Source organism: Budorcas taxicolor, chromosome 2 (genome assembly GCF_023091745.1).
Source record: "Budorcas taxicolor isolate Tak-1 chromosome 2, Takin1.1, whole genome shotgun sequence".
NCBI lineage: Eukaryota > Metazoa > Chordata > Mammalia > Artiodactyla > Bovidae > Budorcas > Budorcas taxicolor.
In genome coordinates, this window is record NC_068911.1 from 107133962 (window position 1) to 107158463 (window position 24502).

The 24502-nt window shown below is 49.3% G+C and overlaps 1 protein-coding gene across 1 annotated transcript in view; it reads right to left on the reverse strand.

The window, feature by feature from the left end:
• Window positions 1-1736: 1736 nt before the first annotated feature.
• MGAT5 (alpha-1,6-mannosylglycoprotein 6-beta-N-acetylglucosaminyltransferase) overlaps window positions 1737-24502 on the reverse strand; it is a 232726-nt gene continuing 209960 nt past the window's right edge. Inside the window, exons 15-17 of the mRNA XM_052663956.1 lie at window positions 23855-23929; window positions 8961-9118; window positions 1737-1935 (exon numbers count right to left, since the gene is read on the reverse strand). Coding sequence (XP_052519916.1) covers window positions 1737-1935; window positions 8961-9118; window positions 23855-23929 — 432 coding nt within the window. The remainder of the gene's footprint in view (window positions 1936-8960; window positions 9119-23854; window positions 23930-24502) is intronic.

Below are 24502 nucleotides of genomic sequence, written 5' to 3' on the forward strand. Positions count from 1 at the left end.
AGCCAATCTGTGAGGGCGGGGCCCTGGCATCCAGGCTCAGCGTGGAGGTGTCCCCATAGGAATTCTCCCCAGCACGGGTACTCGGGGGCCACCTATGGGGCGGGGGAGACCCTGGCTGCCCTAACTCCCCCACTCCATTCTCTAAGATCCACTGAGGTTAGTCTAAGGAAAGAAGGCTGGCTATGCATTTGATATTAATTTTATACCCAAGAAGAGGAATCGAGGAGTGGGTGGAATCTAACCTCCCATCCCTCACAGCCCCACATTCCTCCTGGGGGTGGGGGTGGGCCTCAGACTTGAGAATTCTAACCTGAACCTTGCGTCCCGAAGGCTCACCCAGCCATTAGCCGTGTCCCGCTTTTCTGCTCAGCAACCAAGCCACTCGGAATCTTCAGAGAGGGCTGGGTGGCTCATGGGACAGCTTTCAAGGGGGACATTCTGCCAGGGAGAAGGGAGCTCACTCTTACCAGCACGGAGATGCCAGGGGCATCACAGGAAACGCGCGCACGCAAAGCACTGAAGCACGGCGTGGGGGGAGGGCAGTGGGAAGGCGCTGGGGGGGAACTTGCACAAGAGCAGAGCACGGGGACGCCAGGGTTTGGTCCAACCTGCTGACCGGTTCAACACCCTCCTCCCCAGTATTTCTGCCTGGAGGAAAAGCCAGTATCAGATTCCTACCCTTTGCAAACCACACCCACACTCATAGTCAGCAGCCAAGACAGTGCACATTGATCCTGGCCTGCCCTTGCTCCCCCAGCCAACATCAAAAGTTCACTGAGAGCCCCATCCCCTGGACTTTGGTGACATCGGACCGAGTGAATATAACACAAGCCCAGCTCAGGTGGTGCCACTAGTTCTTAGGGACCAGCTTCACTCCTGTCCAAATCGCAGTTCAAAGACACCCCTTCTCAAGGGGGTAAAGGGCACCACCTCCAAGTGCAAGGGTAGCTTTTAATCCTAACCAGAAATGACAGCCAAGCTGTGTGGGGGTGTGTTCCACCTTGGGGGCAGGGATGGAACAGAGGAAAGGAACCTGTCACTGCAAAGCAGCCCATCTCTGGTCCCTGCTGGGCTCTCTGGACCACACAGGCATTTCCCCGGACAACCAGGGGGTGCCTATCCCCTAGCCTCTGCCACCTGCTAAGCACAAGGAATTTCTTTTCTTCTGCCACCATCCACTTTGAGGAGCTAGGCACCCACAGCTGCCCTTGATCATGCCACCAGCCCCACGGCACACCCTGCCCAAAGCAGACAACAGTCATGTTATAGTGAAGAGGGGTGGCCCACAGAGGAAAATCAGAGAAGTAGCAAGACGCGCAATCAATCCCTCTTTGCCCTCCCCAGCTCCCCCTCCCTCCCTCCCAAATAAATAAATTAATGGATTTAGGAATGTTCCCATAGAAAGTTCTTTCCGACTAGCTCAACTCCTCCTCTGGTTTTGTTTTGTTTAAACGAATATTGAGATTCTCTTTTTTCACCCTGGAGCAGCTGCACAGTCTGCCTACAGTAGCTCCTCCAAAATTAAAGACGAAGTTGTGCCAGGGAGAAGCCAGGTTCCCGGCCTGAGGTTGGCTCTCATTTTGTTTTGGTGAGAGCTCTGCTGTGATCCTTTCACCAAAATGTTCAGGCTCTGGGGAGAGTCCCTGAATGGCGTCTGTGTCCCTGGCCCACCCTGATGGGGCTGGAGCCACTGTCTCCCCCCTGGCAGAGCGTGGGTGCGGGTGGAGTGGTGGCCGCTATAGACAGTCTTTACAGAGAGCCACCTGGCCCTTGATGAAGTCCCGGCAGGGGCAGATCCTCCGGTGGTGGGCGTGGGCACCAGCACAGCTGAACAGCAGGAGGTCGCCTTGAAACACACAGTGCTTGTTCTTGGGGTCGAAGGAGGGTGCCACGATGTCCTTGGCCAGCTCTGAGCTTTGGCAGTTCACCTCATACCTGAAGAGCAAGAGGAAGGGGTTGGAGAGGCAGGGACTGTCCTCAGCCCTGGCCCCTTCTGCCACCCTCCAGTGGAGAAGGCTGTTTGGGGCTCCTGTTGGCCACCCTCTGACCCAGCCATCCTCACTTCTGGGAATCCGGGCTGGAGAAGGGCGTGCTAGTGCCTGGATGTGCATGTGGGTGCGGTACGTGTTCAAGGCTGCTTAGTGAAGCCTTGCCTGTCATGGAGAAGAACTGGAAATAACCTGAAGACTCAGCAGGTGGGGAACGGCTGGATCCCCTGTGGCTCAGCTGTGTTATCAGAGTCACACGCAGCACTTGACAAGGAGGTAGGAATGTGAGCACCAGCATGAGAGCAAGTAATAACAGGGGGTGCAGTGTATCCAGGTGCGTGTGTGTGAGTGTGGGAGGGAGAGCGAGGGGGAGAGAAAGGGAGGAGAGAGAAAGAGAGAGGGAGACAGGAAGAGGGAAAGAAAGAGCAGGTATGCTAAAGACTTAACAATGGTTACTTCTGAGAAGTGGGACTGGGACAATGATATGCATTATTTAAATGCATTTTAGAACATTTTAAAACTATGTCTATTTTTAAAACTAATGCTTAGAGGGATCTCTGTTATATGACCTTAGTTTCCCGCTGGAGAGCAATCAGATGGTTTCCTGGGCATGGTGTGTCCTGGGGCCTCAATTCACGGGACCTTTGCAGCCGCCTTCCACGACTGTGGCCGTAGAACATTCTACCACCCACCCCAGTCCCCAGCCCTTGAGGGTTGTGGATGTGCAGAGCAGGGACTGAGTCCAGGCCCTGATCCCGAGCCCAGGTTCTTGCTGCTCCCCCATCTTATCCCACCCGTCTGGCTGTGGGCTGCAGACCCCTGGGGTTTTGCTTCCTCAGGCTGAAACCCCTACCTAGGGGGCTCAGGAGAACAGTGTTGGCCTCTCATCTCAAAGAAGAGCCACGTAAATTCTCTTCTTAGATGGGGTGTTCACGTCCCACCACCTTGTCCCCCATTGTCCCACATGCCTGGTGGGGACCAGCTCAGAGAAGGGGGTGTAGGAGGGCCAGACAGATCTGGGTTTGCATCCTGGCTTTATCTCTTATGAGCTGTGTGGCCTTGGACCAATGCCTGAGCCTCCCTGTGGCTCAGTTTCCTTTTCTGTGAAATGGGGATGAATAACCTTTGACTCACAGCGAAGGTCATGTGCTTAGTCGCATAGTCATGTCTGACTCTTTGCAATCCTTTGGACTGGAGCCCACCGGGGGCTTAGTATCTATGGGATTTTTCAGGCAAGAATACTGGAGTGGGTTGTCATTCCCTTCTCCAGATCATCTTCCTGACCCAGGAATCAAACCTGCATCTCTTGTGTTTCCTGCACTGCAGGCAGATTCTTTACCCACTCACAGGGGGACGGTACAGGGATGAAATTAATGTTTACCGAGCAGCTGGCAGAGTCCAGCTCTGAGTAAGCATTCAGCACATGAGAACTAGCATGATCACTCCCACTGGCAGATGCTGGGTGGACTGCCACCTTCTGCCCTCACCCCACACTGTGAATTTACACACATGGCAAGTGTCTCCATTTTGCTTTGTTCACAGAAGTCCTGATTCCTGCTGACAGGGAAGGGATTTGGGCGGGGAGCCTGAGGTTTCCTGCCACTTCTGGAAAGCTTCCAAACGTTGGGAGAAAAGCATCTCACCCCCACCCCCTCCCAGTGTTACTCCTGCCTGCTCGTCTTCCTTGAGCCAACTAACAGCCTGGGCCCACTCGCCCCCTTGCCAGCATTAATCTGTGATTTCCAGCGCATCTCCTGGGCTTCCGGTGAGTTCTCTGAGGCTGCCAGCCCAGCTCCTGGCTCTCAGGAGGGCAGCACCCCCTCCTGTCCTGGGCAGTCACCAGGGAGCTTTGTGACTTCTCTAAGTGGCCTAACACTTCCTGATGTTAGGTGTGCCAGCTGGGAGACGGAAGCACCTAGAGGGTTAGAGTCATGGCCAAGGCAAGGAGTTGGGGGCTCTACGGATTTCAAGTCAGAGTCAGGGCCCACCTGGTCCCATTTCCTGGCCGACACTGAAATGGAGTCCCCGCAGCCCAGCTGGGCATGAAGTTTCCACATGGAATGTAGCCTTGGGATCCAGATTTGTGCTTATGCTATTTATGTATTTAGGTGAATCACGGCAGCTACTGTGTCTTAACTCAAGCCATCTGCCTGGCACACGGCTCATCAGGGGCGTGAAGCCTCCAGAACTCATCTCGGACCCCGTGGTGAGTGGGAGGGACTGTTAAGAGCCAGGGAGAAACACGCCTGCTCCTGGCCTCCTGGACTTGGACTCCAGGCCCAGCGTACCACGGTGTGAGCACATGTGCCCGTGGCCACGAGGCTGCAGCAGCAGCAGCCTGTCCAAGGCCGATGTCTAAAGACCACCACAAAGCACTTGAACAGCGGGCGTTCCCCAGAGCCACGGGTGACCGGGCCCAGCGAGCTCCCCAGAGGCTCAGCTGAGTGGTGGTGGGGCCGCCCTCGGATGCAACCCAATCCCTGGCCTGGGGTCTCTGTCCCACGCCCAGGCCTGCAGAGAGGCCCCTCACGCATCCTTGCTGAGCTCAGCAGGGGGAAGGGACCTTCCCAATCGCTAGAGCACATCCTCACCCCCATGAGGCCCCTTGCCCCCAGGGCGTGTGCTGCTGTCCCGCCTCTGTCCCTAACATGTCTGTCCTGCCACACACACCTCGTGCTGTTTCCATCTCACACACACACACATACACCCCTTGTGCTGTTTCCATCTCTCTCTCTCTCACACACACACACACACACAACCTTGTGCTGTTTCCATCTCACACACACACACATACTCCTTGTGCTGTTTCCATCTTACACACACACCTTGTGCTGTTTCCATCTTACACACACACCTTGTGCTGTTTCCATATCACACACACACACACACACATACCTTGTGCTGTTTCCATCTCACACACACACACACCCCTTGTGCTGTTTCCATCTTACACACACACACACACCTTGTGCTGTTTCCATTCTTACATACACCCCCCCACACACACCTTGTGCTGTTTCCATCTTACATACATACACACACACACACACACACACACACACACACACACCCATGTGCTGTTTTCATCTTACATACACACACACACACACCCCCGTTGTGCTGTTTCCATTCTGCAGCCCTGGGGTGCTCGCCTCTCTCTCTCTAACTGCTCTCAATGTCTTCTCTCACAGGATAGGAACTGGGGCTTCTGAGGCCCTTCAGCCCTCGCCGGAGAGCTTAGAGCTCTTGAAACAAGAAAAAGGCCAAGCCTCCTCCTTCCCATGCGGCTGCCTATTTCCCAAGAGGACAGAAGCCCCGCAGCCCTCTCCACACACACCCATGCAGGATGAAAGGAAGGAGGCCGGGCCCCACCTGCTGGTCTCCCTCCTCCCCCACCCCTCCACCTTGCTAATCCTAGCCCGTATCCACCAAGTCTCCCCAAGCTCCCTTGTCACCGCTCTGAGGCACTAAGGCACCACAGCGCTCACAGTCCAGGCTTCATGGCTTAGAATTCCTCTTCAAAGAAATAAAAAACCACCCCAAACTCAATACATTAATATTCTAGAGGATACACCTGGTAAAGGTAGCAACATTACAAAGGAGGTCTTCCACTAACATGTGTTTCTGTTTCTGGGGGTGAGGTGCTCCCCCCGGACCCCATCAGCATGGACTCCAGCTCTTTCTAGGATTTCTGTCCTCTGACCTCACAGGGCCTGGTCTGGGTCAAGTGAGGTTGCACCTGAATCACATGTGCTCTGTGCACAGGGGTTTGTGGTCGCGTCTCGGTCACTCCCATAGCCCCAGCTGAGCAGGAGCCCCAAGACCAGCTGCCTGACTCCCTGAGCCAAAGTGACAGCACGGGACCCTTGACATCTGTCACATCAAGGCATGAGGCACGGCCGGGGACACCGGAGGCGGAAAGGAGCTTAAACTCAGAGCCAGGCCCCAAGCCGGAGGAGAAGCGGCAGCAGGGCTGGGAGGCGCCGCTCACTGCTAAGTGGCCATGAACATGGATCAGCCAGGATGGCTGCGCTGAGGAGGCACTCAGCAGACCTGCCAGAGAGCTACAACATTATCAGTATTTACAAATGCAGAAACAAAGGCATTCAACAGGGCTCTTATGCTCAGAAAATTAATTTCAGGCAGCTCTATTGCAAAATTAGCATTCGCAGCAGCCTTCTAGGGAGAAAACCCACAGATCTACAAGGGGATGGGTGGGAGGGGGCTGCTAAGTAATGCCTTGGCAAAGGGCCTGGCCCAAGGTAGCCCCTCACCCAGGCCTTCTTCTCCCCTGGGCTCAGCCTGGTGTACGGGATTGCCGGGATTGCTGGTGAGGAGTGGGGTGGGGTTTGAGGTGGGGGCGGGGGACTGGCTTGTCTGGTCGCAGCCTGGTGACTTCAGGCCTGCTTTGTGGCCCACATCCTGGAGGAAAGGACTTTGCTGTATACTGGCTCACCATCACTGGGGATGTCCCTATTTTACAGGTGGGAAGATTGACAGAACAGAGGACATGGGTCCATTGGCTCCCCTTCCTGTTCCCCTACAGGCTCGCTGGGGCGCTGGGCTCTCTGAGCCCCTGGCCTGGCCAGGAAGGCCCACGCCTCTGAGCAGCCCCATCAGGGTTGCCTCCTCCAGAGGTAGGCGGGGCTGCACGTGGACTGTTGGGTGTGGACAGCTAGCAGTCTTCCCTAGTGATGCCAGACTTCCTGTCAAACAGAGGGAGACACTTGGGGTTCTCAGGAAGCCACCTTGGTACAGGAGTGGTCTGCAACAGGGGTGAGTGGGAAGCTCCTCCTGCACTTAGAATTGGGGACATGTACTCTGGAGGTAGAAGCTTCTAGCATCACAGACATCAGACCAGCGCTGCCTCTCACACGGCTGCAGAACAGGATGCCGACCAACTCTGCTGGTCTGGCCTCTATTCTGCTGGTGGAATTGAGGCCACCTCTGATCCTGGTCTTCATGTTAAAAAAAAAATGAGAAAAAATAGAATCCCCCGAGTCCCTACTCAGGAAAGGAGCCCTGCAGGCAAGATGCTAGAGATCACGTTTCCTCTCTGAAAAGGATTTTACACCTTATTACTTGAGGTGAGCATAATAAGGCTTACAGACAGGGCCAGGTCAGCTCAGACCACTGTGCCCAGATAAATGCAGTGGCCAACTGTGCTCTAACAGGGCGTGAAGCCAGAATGGAGACCTGTAAGCCTGGAGCCCTGAGTCCACGCTGTTCCCTAAGACTGGAGCAGGGGCTTCCCTGGTGGCTCAGGTGATAAAGAATCTACATGCCGTTGCAGAAGACACAGGTTTGATCCCTGGGTGGGGAGGAACCTACATGCCAACCTGTGTATCACAACTGCTGATCTGTGCTCCAGAGCCTGGAAGCAACCAACTACTGAGCCCACGTGCCACAAAGCAACTGAGCCCAGGCTCCACAACTACTGAAGCCTGAGTGCCTGGAGCCCACGCTCCACAACAAAAGAAGTCACTGCAATGAGAGGCCCATGCGCCACAACCAGAGTAGTCCTCACTCGCTGCAACTGGAGAAAATTCTGTGCAGCAACAGAGACCCAGCGCAGCTAATAAATAAGTTACAAAAAAAGACTGGGACCAAATGACTGCTCTGCAGAATATCTGGGGTTGGGAGAACAAATCCCCTAGGGGAAAACACCACATTAGAGCTATTAAGGTTGGGAGGGAGGTGATGGGTAATTAACTAGGTTGTGGCCCAGTGAGTGAAAGTCGCTCAGTCATGTCCAACTCTTTTCGACCCCGTATACAGTCCATGGAATTCTCCAGGCCAGAATACTGGAATTGGTAGCCTTTCCCCTCTCCAGGGGATCTTCCCAACCCGGGATCGAACCCACATCTCCCTCATTGCAGGTGGAATCTTTACCAGCTGAGTCACAAGCCCAGGGTGGGTGCGATAAATATCGAGGCACAGATTTAGCCCTGACTGAGGTCATGAGTCAGAGGCCGGAAGAAACCTCAGATGAAAATGTGGAAAATGCCAAACTCAAAATGCCACCACACAAGGAAATTAACGGTGTTCCTGACAGTAACTGCTTCCCCGGTAGCTCAGTGGTAAAGAACTCGCCTGCCAGTGCAGGAGAGGCGGGCTCATTCCCTGGGTCTGGAAGATGCTCTGGAGAAGGAAACGGCAACCCACTCCAGTACTCTTGCGTGGAGAATCCTATGGACAGAGGAGCCTGGCAGACTATAGACCACGGGGTGGCAGGGTTGAACATGACTTATCGACTAAACAACAACTGTAACAGAAGCAGCACAAGGGAAGCAACACTGGCGAGAGAGAGACCACACTGGGCGACTCTGGGCTGTGATCCCAGGGCTGTGCCCGCCACCCTGCTCGGGGACCCTCAAGGACCTGGCAGGGCCAGGCTCACAGCCGCTGTGATGCACTCATTCCACAAGGGCTGGAATAAAGTGCTAAGGGGATGGGGCTGCAGGAGGGGAGGGCAGCAGGGGATTTGCTGTGGGCAGTTCTGTGCCAGGTCCTTGCCCATATTTTTCATTCCTCCCTGACTCCAGGGTTGAATCACTCTGCTAGATGCCATCTGGGGACCTGGCTTCAGCCTGGGACCTCAGGGGCGGGTCCATCCATGCTTGCGGTTCTGGGCCCATGTTGGCTCTTACGCTTCTTGGGTATGAATTAGCTAACTGACACCTCCCACCATCTCCAAGCCCAGACTTGGCATTATTTATGCACATACAACACCCCCATTTGAATTCTAAATGTATCAGCAGGCCAGGTGAGCTCATCTACCTAACAGTAAAAATGCTAGGCCAACTTTCTCTGGGTAGGGGGAGACGTGGTGTGACCTGCTCCTTCTCCACAATTTATTCCAACAGCCCCTGAACCTAGAGCCTAGAAACGCAAACTTCATCCCTGTCAACCCAACTGTAAGCCCGAGGCGAGCTGGAGGCGGAGCTGCCCCTCCCACGCTCCGGCACTTACTTCAGCAGGTCCTTGTCCTTGTTGAGATGCTGGAAGAAGGACGGCTCACAGATGAGCTGGTTCTCCTGACACACCTGCTTGCAGGACTGCCCGGGCTCAGCAAATTTTACCTGTAGGGCACTCAGGGGCGGCCACATCACTTGCCCGTGGCAGAAGTCCTAGAATGACAATGAAACTGTCAGTCAAGGGACCAGGGATGCAAGCGGGGGATCCTCAGTCTGCCAAACAGTCCCAACAAGCTGGGGCACTGGCTATGCGAGAGCAGAGAGGGGCAGTGGATGGGAGCCAGATGGACTCAGGTTGGGATCTCAGCTAGAACACAGCCTTGCCCTTGACACCTCTAATCACCAGCTTCCTATGCCCAGCACCGCGCCTGCAGTAACAGGAGCTATCCCTTCATGTCACTGTCCGTGATGATACAGTCGAGCTATTTAAAGTCTCCGCCCCTGAAGGCCCATCTCCAGGCCCACGTTCACCAGCTGTTCTGTTCCCTCTGCCCTAATTCCTAAGACATTTTCAGCGACTACCTAATTTGACATAGAATTTAACAACGGTTACCTAATATAACACTGTTTTGTGAGTGCTAGTTTCAACTCAGGGAAGCAAAAGAGGTCTGTAGGTCTCTGGAATAGAACCTATCATGGGGACATGGTCTTGATAGAAGCTCAGTTGGTTGAAACAATTATAACACAAATTCAATAGCTAGAGAAGCTGTCTGAGGATGTGGGATAGGAGGTGAAGTCACCTGGTACCCCCTAAGAGGAGAGGCACCCGGAGGCAGGGGAGGTGGGGGTGTGCTCAGGATGGGGCTGGTTGGTCATTCCCAGGATCTACAGGGAGCGGGGGAAATGCACACGTCCAAGGGAGTCATGGGCAGGGAGGACCAGGAGGAAACGCGTGCAGCATGGATAAGCTGAGCGGAGAGAAAGGTGAAGTGGGACCAGGGATAGGGCAGGTGAGGAGCAGGAACTCTCCCCGACCTGGGACCCCAGCTTTCATCTCAGCCATGCCAGGAGCAAGTCTGAACAGGTACCGGGGGTGGGAACTCAGATACCACTGGCACCCAGAGCCCGCTCTGCTTGAATGTTGCTGATGGAACCCTAGTCAAAGCCTTCCAAATCTCTGGGCCATCCAACCTGCAGAAGACAAGCTGTGTTTAACTTCTTTGGGGGTGGGCTAGACCTCGGGGTACCCAGTGATGGTTAGGATCCTGGGCTCTCAATTCTACTTGGAGGAATGCACCCCAAACATATGGGACACATGGGGCAAAGAAACATACTCAGGACACGAGGAAACCTATGCAATATTGTCAAGAGGAGAAGTGAAAGACGAAACAACCTAAAGGTTGTATATAAACAGGTTGTATTAAAAGGTTGTGTTTAAACACCTAGAGCCAGACATCTTGGAGTGTGAAGTCAAGTGGGCCTTAGGAAGCATTATCATCAACAAAGCTAGTGGAGGTGATAGAAATCCAGCTGAGCTATTTCAAATCCTAAAAGATGATGCTATTAAAGTGCTGCACTCAATATGCCAGCAAATTTGGAAAACTCAGCAGTGGCTATAGGACTGGAAAAGGTCAGTTTTCATTCCAATCCCAAAGACAGGAAATGCTAAAGAATGTTCAAGCTATCGCACAATGGCACTCATCTCACACATTAGCAAAGTAATGCTCAAAATTCTCCAAGCTAGGCTTCAAAAGTATGTGAACCAAGAATTTCCAGATGTTCAAGTTTGATTTAGAAAAAGGCAGAAGAACTAGAGAGCAAATGGCCAACACCCATTGCATCATAGAAAGAAAAGATAATTCCAGAAAAATATCTACTTCTGCTTCATTGACTAAGCCAAAACCTTTGACAGTGTGGATCACAACAAACTATGGAAAATTCTTAAAGACATGGGAATTCCAGACCACTTTACCTGCCTCTTGAGAAAGCTGCATGCAGGTCAAGAAGCAACAGTTAGAACCGGACATGGAACAATGGACTGGTTCCAAATCGGGAAAGGAGTACGTCAAGGGTGTATATAGTCACCCTGCTTATTTAACTTATATGCAAAGGACATCATGCGAAATGCCAGGTTGGATGAAGCACAAGCTGGAATCAAGATTGCTGGGAGAGATATCAACAACCTCAGATATGCAGATGACACCACCCTTATGGCAGAAAGCAAAGTGGAACTAAAGAGTCTCTTGATGAAAGTGAAAGAGGAGAGTGAAAAAGCTGGCTTAAAACTCAATATTCAAAAACCTAAGATCATGGCATCCAGTCTCATCACTTCATGGGAAATAGATGAGGAAACAAGAGAAACAGTGACAGACTTTATTTTCTTGGGTTCCAAAATTACTGCAGATGGTGACTACAGCCATGAAGTTAAAAGACGCTTGCTCCTTGGAAGAAAAGCTATGACAAATCTAGACAGCATAAAAAAGCAGACACATTACTTTGTTGACAAAGGTCCATCTAGTCAAAGCTATGGTTTTTCCAGTAGTCATGTATGGAGGTGAGAGTTGGACCATAAAGGCTGAGCACTGAAGAATTGATGCTTTTGAACTGTGGCGTTCAAGAAGACTCTTGAGAGTCCCTTGGACTTCAAGGAAATCAAACCAGTCAATTCTAAAGAAAATCAGTCTTGAATATTCATTGGAGGGACTGATGCTGAAGCTCCAATACTTTGACCACCGGATGGGAAGAGCTGACTCATTAGAAAAGACCCCGATGCTGGGAAAGATTGGAGGCAGGAGGAGAGGGGGAAACAGAGGATGAGATCGCTGGATGGCATCACCAACTCGATGGACATGAGTTTGAGCAAACTCTGGGAGTTGGTGATGGACAGGGAAGCCTGGTGTGCTGCAGTCCACAGGAGGGGCTGAACTGAAGTAAAATAATCTAAAGGTTGTATTTAAACAGGTAACTGTTCAGATACAAAGAAAACCAAGCAATGTAACAGGTTACTATGTCCTGACATGGAAATATGCCCAGTACAAATTGAGAAGAGAAAAATATTGGTCGAATGCTGGTATACAATGTGTTTCCATTTGTGTCAATACACATAATCAGGCCTGTGTTCCTGTAAGAATATCTCTGGCATCACAAAGAAGAGGAAATGGGTAACGGGGTCAGGGATCATCAGGGAATTTGCTTTTCAATGTACGTCCTTCTGGAATATTCTTTTTCCTCTTGCTTTCTGTCTATCCTCTTTGTGGATGGGGAGCTGGTTAACCATCTCAGGCTTTCAGAACTGGAGCCAGCAGGGACAGGTTCCATGCTCCCCCTGTTGGTCACATGGAGCATTGCAGGAGGACTGGACCCTGCAGGGTCCCTGAGCAGTGAGGTGGGTAAAGCCCCAGAATGCAGGCCAGAGCTACATCCAGGGGGCCCTTCTGTGCTGTTTGCATTTTTCCTCTTTCAAATCTCAGCTTCCTCATTAGAAAAATGTAGGTGATGAAACTGATGGTATCTTATGGTTCCTGCTTCTCCCCACTTCCTTCCAAAAAGAGGTGATGCTATTACACGTGGAGGAAGGTAACCGGCAAGTAGGCTTCTATTCCAGTCTCCTCATCAGGGCTTGCGATCCCACCAGCAAGATGAACTTGCTGTCGGCTCCCACATTACATCCTGTCATGTGAGGATGCACATGCTTGAGCCTGAATGAGTGTGTGCTCAGTGGCTTCAGACTCTGCAGTGCCACTGACTACAACCCGCCAGGCTCCTCCGTCCATGGGATTCTCCAGGCAAGAATACTAGAGTGGGTTATCATTTGCTCCTCCAGGAGATCTTCCCAACCCAGGGATCCAAACCCTCCTGCATCTCCTGCATTGGCAGGCGGGTTCTTTACCACTGGCACCACTTGGGAATCCCAAGTGAGTTTGGGGCTTAACAAATATTTCACAGCATGAGGTCAGGAAACCTAGAGCCTTAATTTGTATCAGCTGAAAATAGAAGACTCCAGAAGGGTCTAATAATTCAGAGATGATAGAAATGCACTGGTTTAATAGGATCTAGCTTAAGGTTTTGACAGCCCACAGAGCAGGACAGTATGCAGAGTGTCCTCCTATCTCACAGCCCAGGGCTGGAAGACCTCATCTAGTTCTTCAGATTTGTGATCATCTTCAGCATAATCCATGGAGTTGCTAAGGCCTGTGTAACACAATTATTTCGGTCTTGACCCCGTTACTAAGGGTGACAGCATGATGGCAGACCCAGGCACCCTGAATGGGAACCCTGAGTGTTCCCTGGTGGCTGTCACTCTCTAACCAGGCAGGGTATGGAAACTTACTGGCTGAACTTCGAAAATATGTCCATCAAATAGGAAGGGAGACACATGATGATCAACATAGTTATTGCTGATCAAAGCTGAGCATGTACATGGATATTTGGAAAAGGTTAAGCATTGGTTTTTTGGTTTGTTTTTCTGGCTGGCTACTGTAAGCAAAAGAACTGATGCTTCTGAACTTTGGTGTTTGAGAAGACTCTTAAGAGTCACTTGGACTTCAAGGAGATCAAACCAGTCCATCCTAAAGGAAATCAGTCCTGAATATTCACTGGAAGGACTAATGCTGAAGCTGGAGCACCAATACTTTGGCCACCTGATGCGAAGAGCTGAGTCATTAGAAAAGACCCTGATGCTGGGAAAGATTGGAGGCAGGAGGAGAAGGGGACGACAGAGGATGAGATTGTTGGATGGCAACACTGACTCAATAGACATGAGTCTGAGCAAGCTCTGGGAGTTGGTGATGGATAGGGAAGCCTGGCATGCTGAGTCCATGGGGTTGCAGTGTCAGACATGACTGAGTGACTGAACTGACCAACTGTAAGCAACTTTGCCTATAATTCTTTAGGAGAAATCTGATAGCATTTATATCCTTTAAGTATTATAATAAAGAGATTCAAAGTCTAATGGACACCAAAGCCTACTGTGTGACTGTACACAACAGGCAAACAACTAGGAAACCTAGATCACTGGACACCACGACAGCTGAAGATGCAAACGCTGGCTTTTACAGCTTGGTAAGAACACTGCAGAATGTCCCTCCTACAGGCAGTGAGAGCTGAGGGTGGTGTCTACACCTACTGAGTCTGGTGGACTCTTAACAGACTGCTTCTTATTCATTCTGAGCCTCATGTGGTTATGTGACGCTGTCCAAGGGACAAAACTGAAAGGGGGAGAAAGATTCTTCATGTTAAACTAGGAGGTGGTGGGGCCTCCGGCACACTGCTCAGCCTGGTCCTGCCTCCATTGCTGGTCCATACGGAGCGATGCTGCCAGACTGTGGGTGATGCAGCTAAGCTGAAGGCTGGCAAACAGCAGGCGCTCCCTTAATGCTCATCACCCTCCTCTGGTCCCTCTGTGGAGGCGGGGCCTGTGCCCTGTATTGGACTCTGGAGGCACTGCAGCACTGGCATGGGCAGAAGCGGGGCAGCGCTGGATACACGGAGCACTGTGCCTTGTCCCAAGCAGGGCAGACCTAGCCCACCTGCTCAGTTCATAAGAAACCCCTGCAGCCCCCAGTGCAGGTTCCCTTTATCAGGAGAGCTTAACTCAACTCCACATGAACTCTTGGGTCCCGGTCACCCTTGCTTTGGCTCAGCGGGGGCTGGTCCGGTATCCTCTCACTAGTCTGTTCTGGGTACCAGTAGGACCAGAAATAATGAAGATATATTGGTGGGAATGTAAACAGGTGCAGCCACTGTGGAAAGCAGTGTGCAGGCTCCTCCAAAAACTAAAACTAGAGTTGTCACATGGTCCAGCAATCCCAGTCCTGGGCATACACCTGGAGAACACGCTCATTCGAAGATACAGATGCCCCCCTGTGTTCACAGCAGCACTACAATGGCCAGGACATGGACACAACCTAAATGTCCATGGAAAGACAAATGGCAAAAGAAGATATGATATACATACATATACATGATGGAATGCTACTCAGCCATGAGAAAGAACGAAACAATGCCATTTGCAGCAACAGGGATGGACCTAGGGTGCCATATTAAGTCAGAAGGAGAAAGATCACTGCCATATGATATCACTCATATGTGGAATCTAAAATAAGGTGCGTGACTTTGTCTATGAAACAGAAACAGACTCACAGAAGCAGAGAAAAGACTTACTGTTACCAACGAGGGCAGGGGGGTGAGGGAAAGCTGGACTGGGAGTTTGGGACTAGCAGATGCAAACTATTATATATATGTAAAACTGGATCACTCTGCTGTACGCCAGAAACCACAGTACCTTGTAAGTAACTATACTTCAATAAAATAAAATAAAAAAAGAAAGAAATAGGGAAAATAGCAGCAGGCCCTTTTTAAGGCTTGGTGAACCATGTGGAAAGCCTGAAGGTGAACAGGCTTGAAGAGAGGGAGAATGAAAGCGTCCCCAGTCAATGTGGCAACAGGTAAGGCAGGAGGGAGTGGGGATCTGAGTTATGGTTCCGGCTCCCAGCTGCGGGACTTCACAAATGCCCCTCAAGTTCCCTCTGCCTGCTTTCACATCTAAAATGCAGATAATACCATTTGTCTTTTGGTCCTTATATAACTCCTATGAGATAAAAAATGAAGTGACTCTTAAGAGGGTACCCATGAAAGTGTTAGTCGCTCAGTCATGTCCGACTCTTTACAACCCCATGGAACACAATCCACCAGGCTCCTCTGTCCATGGAATTCTCCAGGCAAGAGTATTGAAGTGGGTTGCCATTCCCTTCTCCAGGGGATCTTCTCGATCCAAGGATTGAACTCAGGTCTCCTGCACTGAAGGTGGATTCTTTACCATGTGAGCCACCAGGGAAGGCAAGAGGGCACCGAGAGATGTTAAATATCCCAAGGTAGAACATTATTTGCTGCCAGGGTTCAGAGGGAAACGTCGAGTTGCCTGGATTACCTATGACAATCGTCCACAAGGGCCATCTCTTTGTCCAGCTGCTTGCAGGGCACAACTGACACTTTGTCATAAACCTCTTCTCACCCCAAGTGCCCAGCCCCACTGGGTACTCACAGAAAGTGAGAGGTCCTCTGTTTCACTCAACCTCAGCATCAGCTAACAGGGCAACACCAACTGGCCTCGTCTCCTTGTTCACTCATTCAACTCACTCGTTTGTTCATTTGACAAATACTGTACTTGCTATGAAGCAGGAAAGCATAAGGGTTTGGAGTTTGGATTGCTTAGCTTTGAATCTCAGCTCCTCCGAGCAGCTGAGTGGTCTTGGCAAGCCCCATAACCTTTCTTTGCCTCAGTTTCCTCAACTGTAAAATGATGAAAATGTCAGCAACCACCTCAGAGAGCTGTGGGGAGAGCGGGAGTAAATTAATTATACTGTGTAAAGTGCTCAGAAATGTGCATGATCAAACACCATGGGTTGGCTCTTACTGTTATTATGAGCAAGGGACTTTTCTATGCCCTTGGGGATGACTTGGTTAAAGAAAAAAAAAAGGAACTAAAACACCTGCCTTTATAGAGCTTCTTTTCAGTGAGGGAGATAGAGAAACAAAATAAATAAATTATATGTAATGTTAAAAGCTAGTAATTTCTCTAAGTAAGAATGAAGTGAAGATAAGGAATTGGGACTGTTGGGGAAGAGGGTATTCAGATAGGGCATCACTGAGAATGCAACATTCAAGAAAAGACCTGAGGAAGGATAAGTATGGGCCATGCAAGTGTCTGGGAAGGACATAACAGAAAGCAGCAAACGAAGCGCGAAGGCCGTGACAGCAAAGGGTCTGGCAGGTTCCAGGAGGAGCGGGCAGTTCCACGCAGCCTGAGCTCTGTGTGTGTGCGTGTGCCCATATGTGTGTGGTGTGCATATGCATGTGTGTGCATGCGTTGGGGGTTGGAAGTAGGAAGAGTTGGTATCTGGGAGGTCAGAGCACCCAGAGCTTGGGGCGGGGGGTGGGGGGTGGTTACCCATATAAAGCCTTGGCTTTTCCTTGGAGTGAGATAGAAGATACTGGAGAATTCTGGGCAGAGGAGTGACAGGATCTGCTGAGCTGAGAACAGTAGACAGGAGCAGAAGCAGGAACAGAGAAACAGTTAGGAAGCAATACAGCAGTGCAGACTCAGAGAGAGAGAGGACAGCCTCAGGCATCTTTTTCCAACAAACCTCCCTGAAATGCTCATAGGGTGGCTTTGAAAGGTCTCTCAGGCATCCATTCAAAACTTAACAAACAACTATTAAAACTTGCCCTGGGTGCTGGAAATCTGAATGTGAATGAGACAGAGTCTCTGGGGACAAAAGCCCACAGTAAAAAAAATTACAGAACAGTACACAACAGATGTCCAACCAGGATGTAAAGGCCACTGAGAGGAGAGAGAGAATTAACTCTGGGGACGGGAAGGGGTGGGGAGTAGTGTCAGTGAAGGCTTCCAGGAAATAGGGACTTCCGGGCTGGGTTTGGTAGGCTAAATAGGAGGTAGCGGCTTAGCACAAACACAGTGTTTTGCAGATAATTGGTGCTTAATAAAGAACCACTGAATGGTTTTGGCATCCTGGGGCTTTGATAGAAATAGAAAAAGATACTATTCTAACCCAGAAGCTTTACATAACCAGAAGAGACATAAACAGTAATTTCCAATCTGGTTAACAAGCTCACTTAGACACAGAACATCTGCATTCCTCTCTAATAATGATTTTAGCCAGTCACCAAATTTCCCTAAGTTTGCTTCAGTATGAAATTTCCCTATAGTAACAATAGTAAGAAAGGTCTATTAATCAACACATTTATGAGAAGTAATGTTCTGAACCAATGAACACAATGTACTATGAAAATGAAGTAAGGGTGCTGCCTTTGTAACAAAGGCTAAGTAACAGTTTGGAGAAAATGTGATTCACCTAACACCCAAAGAGGTGGAGAAGACGGGGTGGGGAGAGGGGGATGCTGCTCCCTTGGAGTGAAGCACTGGGATCTCCTCCATAAACCTTCTACCTTGAGTGGACGTCTGGCTAAATCTTTGATTGAGTTATTACACCGTGACATATCAGGTGCAGGTGGATTCAGATACAAGTCTGGAAGCAGGATCTAAAGCAAGTAAGGTCAGGAATTTGCAAAAGAAAAAAAAAGGGGTGGGGAGTGGGAAGCAGGTTCAAGGCTATGAAATTGGGATTTGGGCCAAGTTTAGCCAGCTAGGTAAGGAGTAAGGAGCATATTTGTTATTTATGTTATAGCAGAAGAATCCAGAGCCAAGCACAGAAAAAGTGTTCAATACATCATGCGTGACCGATTGGATTAAACACATTTCAGTTGCTTGCCGGTACCTGCCATTCTCAACTTGTCCTGTCCTCAGAGTGAACTCTGTCCATGGGTGGCCCCTGGGGCTGATTCCCAGCAGCAGGTGCAAATTTACATTTCCACAAGGGCAACAGAGAAGGTGGTCATGAAGCTGAGCTGTGGTGACTAATCTCTATGGTGATCTTTACACTGCAAGCCAACAAGTTCATGTTGCAAAGATTTAGACATGAACCTCCCACATTTCAAACTCTTCTACAGAGGAGACTATTGGGAGAAACAAAAACACATGTGCACATACATACGAATGTTCAAGGTAGCACTCCACTCTTCACAAAAGCCAAAAGGTGGAAATGACCCATATGTCCATCAGTTGGAGAATGGGTAAACAAACTGTGGTCTGTCCATGCAATGGAATACTATTCAGCAATGAAAAAGAATGCAATGCTAAAGCATGCCACAGTATACATGAGCCTTACAAACGTTATGCTGAGAAACTGCACAGGGGCACAAAAGAGTCTTTTAGGTGATGGAAATGTTGCGGTAGTAATTGCCAAACCCTAATAATTAACAGCAACAAAAAGCCCCACTGAATTGTACCCTTACATAGAGTGAATTTGCGGATCTGTAAATTACATCTCAATAAAGTTGCTAAAAAAAAAACAAAAAAACCACCTGAAATGGTCTTACAACATGCTCTTCAGCTGTATTTTCTACTTCCTGTAAAAACCCTATAAATACTATACAGGATGATTGTGCTCACATCGTTTTGCAAGAAGCTGTGTCTTTTATGTGAAAACCAAGTAAATTGGTTTCTGGGCTCCTGCAGCAGAAGTTAAGGCTTTCAGAGGACCTACTCTGTGCGAAGTACCTTCTCAGCCTTAAACATGTATTCATTTCTTGATTCCTCTACCAACCCCATGGGGTAGGTAGTAGTATCCTCACTGTACAGAAGAGGAAACTTGACCAAGGTCACTGAGAGTAGAGGCTAAGCCAGGAAGTGAACTTGGCTGTTAGACTCTAGGGCCCAGCACTCAACCATTATCCATTTAACCCTCCTGGGTTCAGGAATGGCTGGGCAAACAGCAACCACCAATCTTTCAAAACAGTGAATACTTCTTAAGCAACTGACAACCTTCTCCCTGTTTCGGTTCCTCTTCCTCTTTCCCTCTGACCTGGCGCTTCCACCCTCCCCTCTACGTGGAGCTATCCAGGTTCCCTGCCAGGTTTGTTCTTGCATCTAGAACATGCCCCTTGGAGGTCAGGATGGGCCCCCATGAACCAGATTTCCCAGGAGCTAAAGTTGATTCCACTGTGGCTCTTGGAGTTAACTCTTTTCTCCCTCTCCCTATCTCCAGAGTGCTCTTCTCATAAATGATACAGCTCCTTGCAAAATAATGTGAGCATGGCTTTCAGAAATTAACCTGAGTATTGACATTCCATCAAAAGAACCTGCTCTACTTTCTGGCCTGAGGCAAGCACCGAAGTCTTTCCCAAGAAATGCATAACGAGAAACTTAACAAGCCTGAACACACCCAGACTAGGGGAGAAGAGTGCTCTGGATCTTAGAATACATTGGGTTTTTCTCCTCGCTCCTACTGCTGGAGAGGGTGTTTCTTTTGGAGAGCAATGCAATAGGGCTCGCTATGCAAATTGACACTACTAGCACAGTAGAGGGAATGGGGGCATTAAGGGAAAAAGCAAGTGGTTTTCCTAAAGCCAGGATTCATTCCCTATGGGTGCTACCTGGTCTGCAGAGGGAGGTTGCCTGCTGTCAAGCACTCTGAACAGAGTACACACTGAGGCCCAGGGCTTTCTCAATTGAGGTCAAATGGCATCCTCTGGCCCCCGTTGCCTGGGGTGAGTGTGATGAACAACCTTGAAAGGGTTCTGGGATAAAAGCTTCCTTATTCCCTTAGCAGATCACACGGAGGGCTCTGAAGGCAGAGATCAGCCTAATTAGGGCTGTGGTGCTCCTACAATTTAAGAGACAGCAAGCGTGCACTGCCGCCACCCTTCAGAGCTTGAGGCTTTCCTGTTCACACCAGAAAGAGCCTCTCTCCTCTCACTGCTCTTTGAAGATAGTAATGAACACTCCAAGCTCTGAAACACCAGAGCCTGGAGCTAATCGTTAAGAGGCAAAAGATCCAATCTGTGAACCAATGGGGTCTTGGCTTCCTAATTTCCTTCTGGAGTTGGGGAACATTATGGCTTCAAGAAAACCCTCCCCGGAGGCCTAGGATAAACTCAAAATAGGCCCCTTTATTGCTCATTAGCAGCACTGACAGAATGCTGAGTAAGAAATGCCCCTAAACACAAGCGATTCCTAGAGTCACTTTTCTAAAACACCAATCTGATAGCATCACTGCCCTATTCCTGAGTTAAAACCTGTCTTCAGCCTCCTCTGGTCCCAGAATCAAATTCTGAGTTCTTGAACTGAGCCTCAGCATCTTTTCAGGATGCGTCTCCTCCGACCTCCTCTTGCATCTTCTCTCTCTCTTCAGTCACAGCCAACCTTCCAATTCACCACCATTTCTTTTTTCCCCCCCAGGCCTTTGCATCTCGACCTCTCGGGGACCCCCACTTTGCCTTCAGGACTCATCTCCCGCAAAGTGCTTCCAGACACTCTCCCCGTCCTCCCCTGTCCCCAACCTGCACCTGAGCTACACGATCCCAGAGCACACCTGGGGAGTCGCTGCGACAGATGTGATCAATGGCGGCAGCACTGCCTATCATCTTGACCTTGAAGCTACTTAAGGACAGAGACTCATCCTTTGACACCTCTTCTTCCCCAACTCCAGGAACAGTCTGCAGTCCCCTCCAGTTGACAAATACTTACAGAGCGGATGCATGAATAACAGCAGGCAGAAAAGAAACCCCTGGGTTTCTGTGAGCTGCAGAGCTCTGCAGAAGAGCTTCTTCTACCCAGGAGAAGTGTGGAAGGGCACTTTTATTAATTGTCTCTCCAAGTCATTAGGGTCAAGATGAGCCTGCTGGATCTTGGCACACAGGAATGAAAAGCACACACACTCATCACCCTCCTATTCATTTAATCATTCTTTCAGTTTTGTTCACCTTCTCCCTGACAGGCAGAGGGCTAGGCACTTGGATGTCAAGGGGACCAAACCGGGTGTGGCCCTGCATCACTGAGCATTTAACAAGGTCTATTTGCGGAACAGGACCTTCCTGTTTGAAGGGAAATCTAGTAATAGGTTTAAAAAGAATGGGTTACATGATAACTTCTAAGACTGGCTGGCATTCAAGAATTTTAGGGAAGAAAGAAAAATGGCCTTCAAATAAATATGATAAAGTCTTTTCAAATATCATATGATACCACTTATATGTGGATTCTAAAAAATGATATAAATGAACATTTTTTTACAAAACAGAAACGGACTCACAGACAATAGAAAATAAACTTATGGTTACCAAAGAGGAAAGGTGGTGGTGGTTAGGGGATAAATTAGGAGTTTGGGATTAACATATACACACAAGTGACAATGACAGTCACTCAGTCGTGTCCGATTCTTTGCGATCCCATGGACTGTAGCCTGCCATGCTCCTCTGTCCATGGAATTCTCCAGGCAAGAATACTGGAGTGGGTTGCCATTTCCTACTCCAGGGACTCTTCCCGATCAGGGATCGAACCCAGGTCTCCTGCATTTCAGGCAGATTCTTTACCAACTGAGCCACCAGGGAAGCCATATGCACACTAATATATATATATACTAATTAACAAGGACCCATTGTATAGCACAGGGAACTATACTTAATATTCTGAAATAACCTATATGGGAAAACAATCTGAAAAAGAATGCACATGTATAACTTAATCACTTTGCTGTATACCTGAAACTACTACAGTATTGTAAACCATCTATACTCTGATATAAAATTCAAAATGACTTTTTACAGTGTGGTGGTGAGTAACCATTTTCCGTGAGAGGAAGTGGAGACAGGAAAGGTGGAAGTGGGTTTTGGCAGGGATCCTGATAAGATCTCAGCCTCCAGGAAGAGTATAAAGTCTGTGATGTGTTAAAATCTCACTGCCACAGGCCACAGCATCCCCGTCTGCACCGTTGGGGAAGGGCTGGCAGCTTCTTGAGATCATGTCATCGCCTGAGGCTCTGGCAATGCTGTTGGTGCAAGCCTGCATGGGCTCAAACCAACCCAGCATCCAACCCTGATTCCATGCCGAGAGCATGGAATCATTCCAACCCTGAGCCCTATGGCCGAGACTCTTGGTTCTTGTTATCCAGAGAATGGGTGATGATTGCTACCTCCCAGGATTACTGTGAGGATAAATGAGATGATGAGTTGGGATGTAAAGTCTGTATGAAAAGGGCTGCCCCCATTAGGATAATGATACTGTCATTCTTAAGTTAAGTGTCATATAAAGAGTGAATGAGATAGTGACTCAAATGCTCAGCTCTCGTGGTAAAGTCTGATGAATACTACTGTAGAATACATTGTCACATAATAATACTATAATGTATATTAAATAATCAACAGCAACAGTGTGTCTTTATTGAACATATGTGTCGGCCTTGTTCCAAGCACTTCATATGTACTAGCTCATTTCACAGTAGCCGCTTGAGGTTCTAGTATCATCCTCATTTTGCAGGGGAGGAAACTAACACATCCAAGTCATACGGCCAGAAGGCCTCAGCGGAGGGGCTGGAACACCAGTGGATGGCTGCACTGTAGTCCCTCTTTCCATTAACAATCATTCAGAACATCAGGCCTGGGCCCCTGAAGCCTCTGTCTCTGGCTGGCCTTGTCCAGCGGCTGCATTCAGGGTTGTCCATGGTTTACCACAGTCTGTGGCCTCAAATCTTTCCTTGGAAACCTGCCTTGGCCTACAGTCCACGCCTACTTTCACTCTGAACACACCATTTCTACTTTCAGCCTTCAGAGTCCTCCCTGCCTACGTGTCAAGATCTCTTGATCACACTAAGATGCTCTGCTTTGAAGCAGAGCTCCTCATCTCTTGCACCTGGTCAAGGACCTCATATTCCCCTACCCACGGGGGCTCTTGGCCTGCCTATTTCTAGCTCTGTGTTATTTTTGAAGGCTAAGGAATTAAGATGTTTTAAAATGATGGCAATGACACTCTTGGCCTTTACTTCTCTGAGCACAAGACACAGTGTCCCAACTCTGTTGGGGGTGGTGGGACCCTAGGAGCCCTCCCCAGCTTTGGAAGTAAAGTTTTGCTTTTATCTGTTTTATATACTTGGATTTCAAGTAAAGTTTCACTTGAAAAGGAATCCTATTTTTAAAAACGTTTGAAAACCACTAAAGAGTCCTACCTATTTGGAATTACTGACATATTTTGAGCCATCTATCTGTCCCCCTCCCCACCCAAGTCTTTGTGTGGTTCCTGGACAAGGCACAGGTCTGATGGTGAAGGAGGTTTTCATCTTGACCATCCAGTCCCTCCCTTCAGTATCCATTTGACCTTCCACCCACAAGGAACATTTTTATTCCAATGACAGCCAGACTCTTCTGGGTGACCATGGCCGTTCATATGTTAGAATTACAAGAAGCCCTCATCTAGCTTGTGGAATCCTCCAAATCAGGACAATCCCACAGAATCATGGTGAGCTTTTACATATTCATGAGCTGCCTGGGGTACCAGCAGGGAGGGAATGGCGAGGGCAGATGGACTTGGGAGAGTCTTACCTGTTTTTCGATGAAAGCATTGATTCTCTGTAGCATCCCCTCGCATGTGAATTCATACGGCATGTATGGCTCAATCTGCAGAAACAGAACAGATCATGACAGAGGAGGACATGAGACATGTAATCTGTACCCAGTTCTCCACTGATTCACCCACACTCAGGTGCCACTGCCTGCAGGCAGTCAGGTGAGGGGCTAAGAATATGAACTTGGAAATCAGCAGACCTGTCTTCACAACCTCCCTGTTCCTTATCAGCTGTGGGACCCAGAGCAAATGAACTACCATCTTTGAGCTCAAGATCCTTCATGTGTGAAATGGTGATAAGAAAAACCCATGCTTTGGAATCTGTGGTGAATATTACATCGAGGGAAAAAGTCAAGTGCTTAGTTCAGTGTCTAACACATGGCAGGCATTCAAGCAAAGGCAGAGAGGGTCAGTTGTTGGAAGGTAAGATCTATGGGGCAGGGTCCATGGCTGTGGGATCATGTGTACCCTGGTGCTGAGCAGCAGGGCACACACTGGAACCAGCAAACATCTGGTAAATGAATGCAGGCCTCCTACCCTGAGAAAGGCATGTGATGAGTTATTTCATGACAGTGAAAAACTTCCTTTTGCACTGGTAGGTGAATATGTTCCCAAAGAACTCAAGG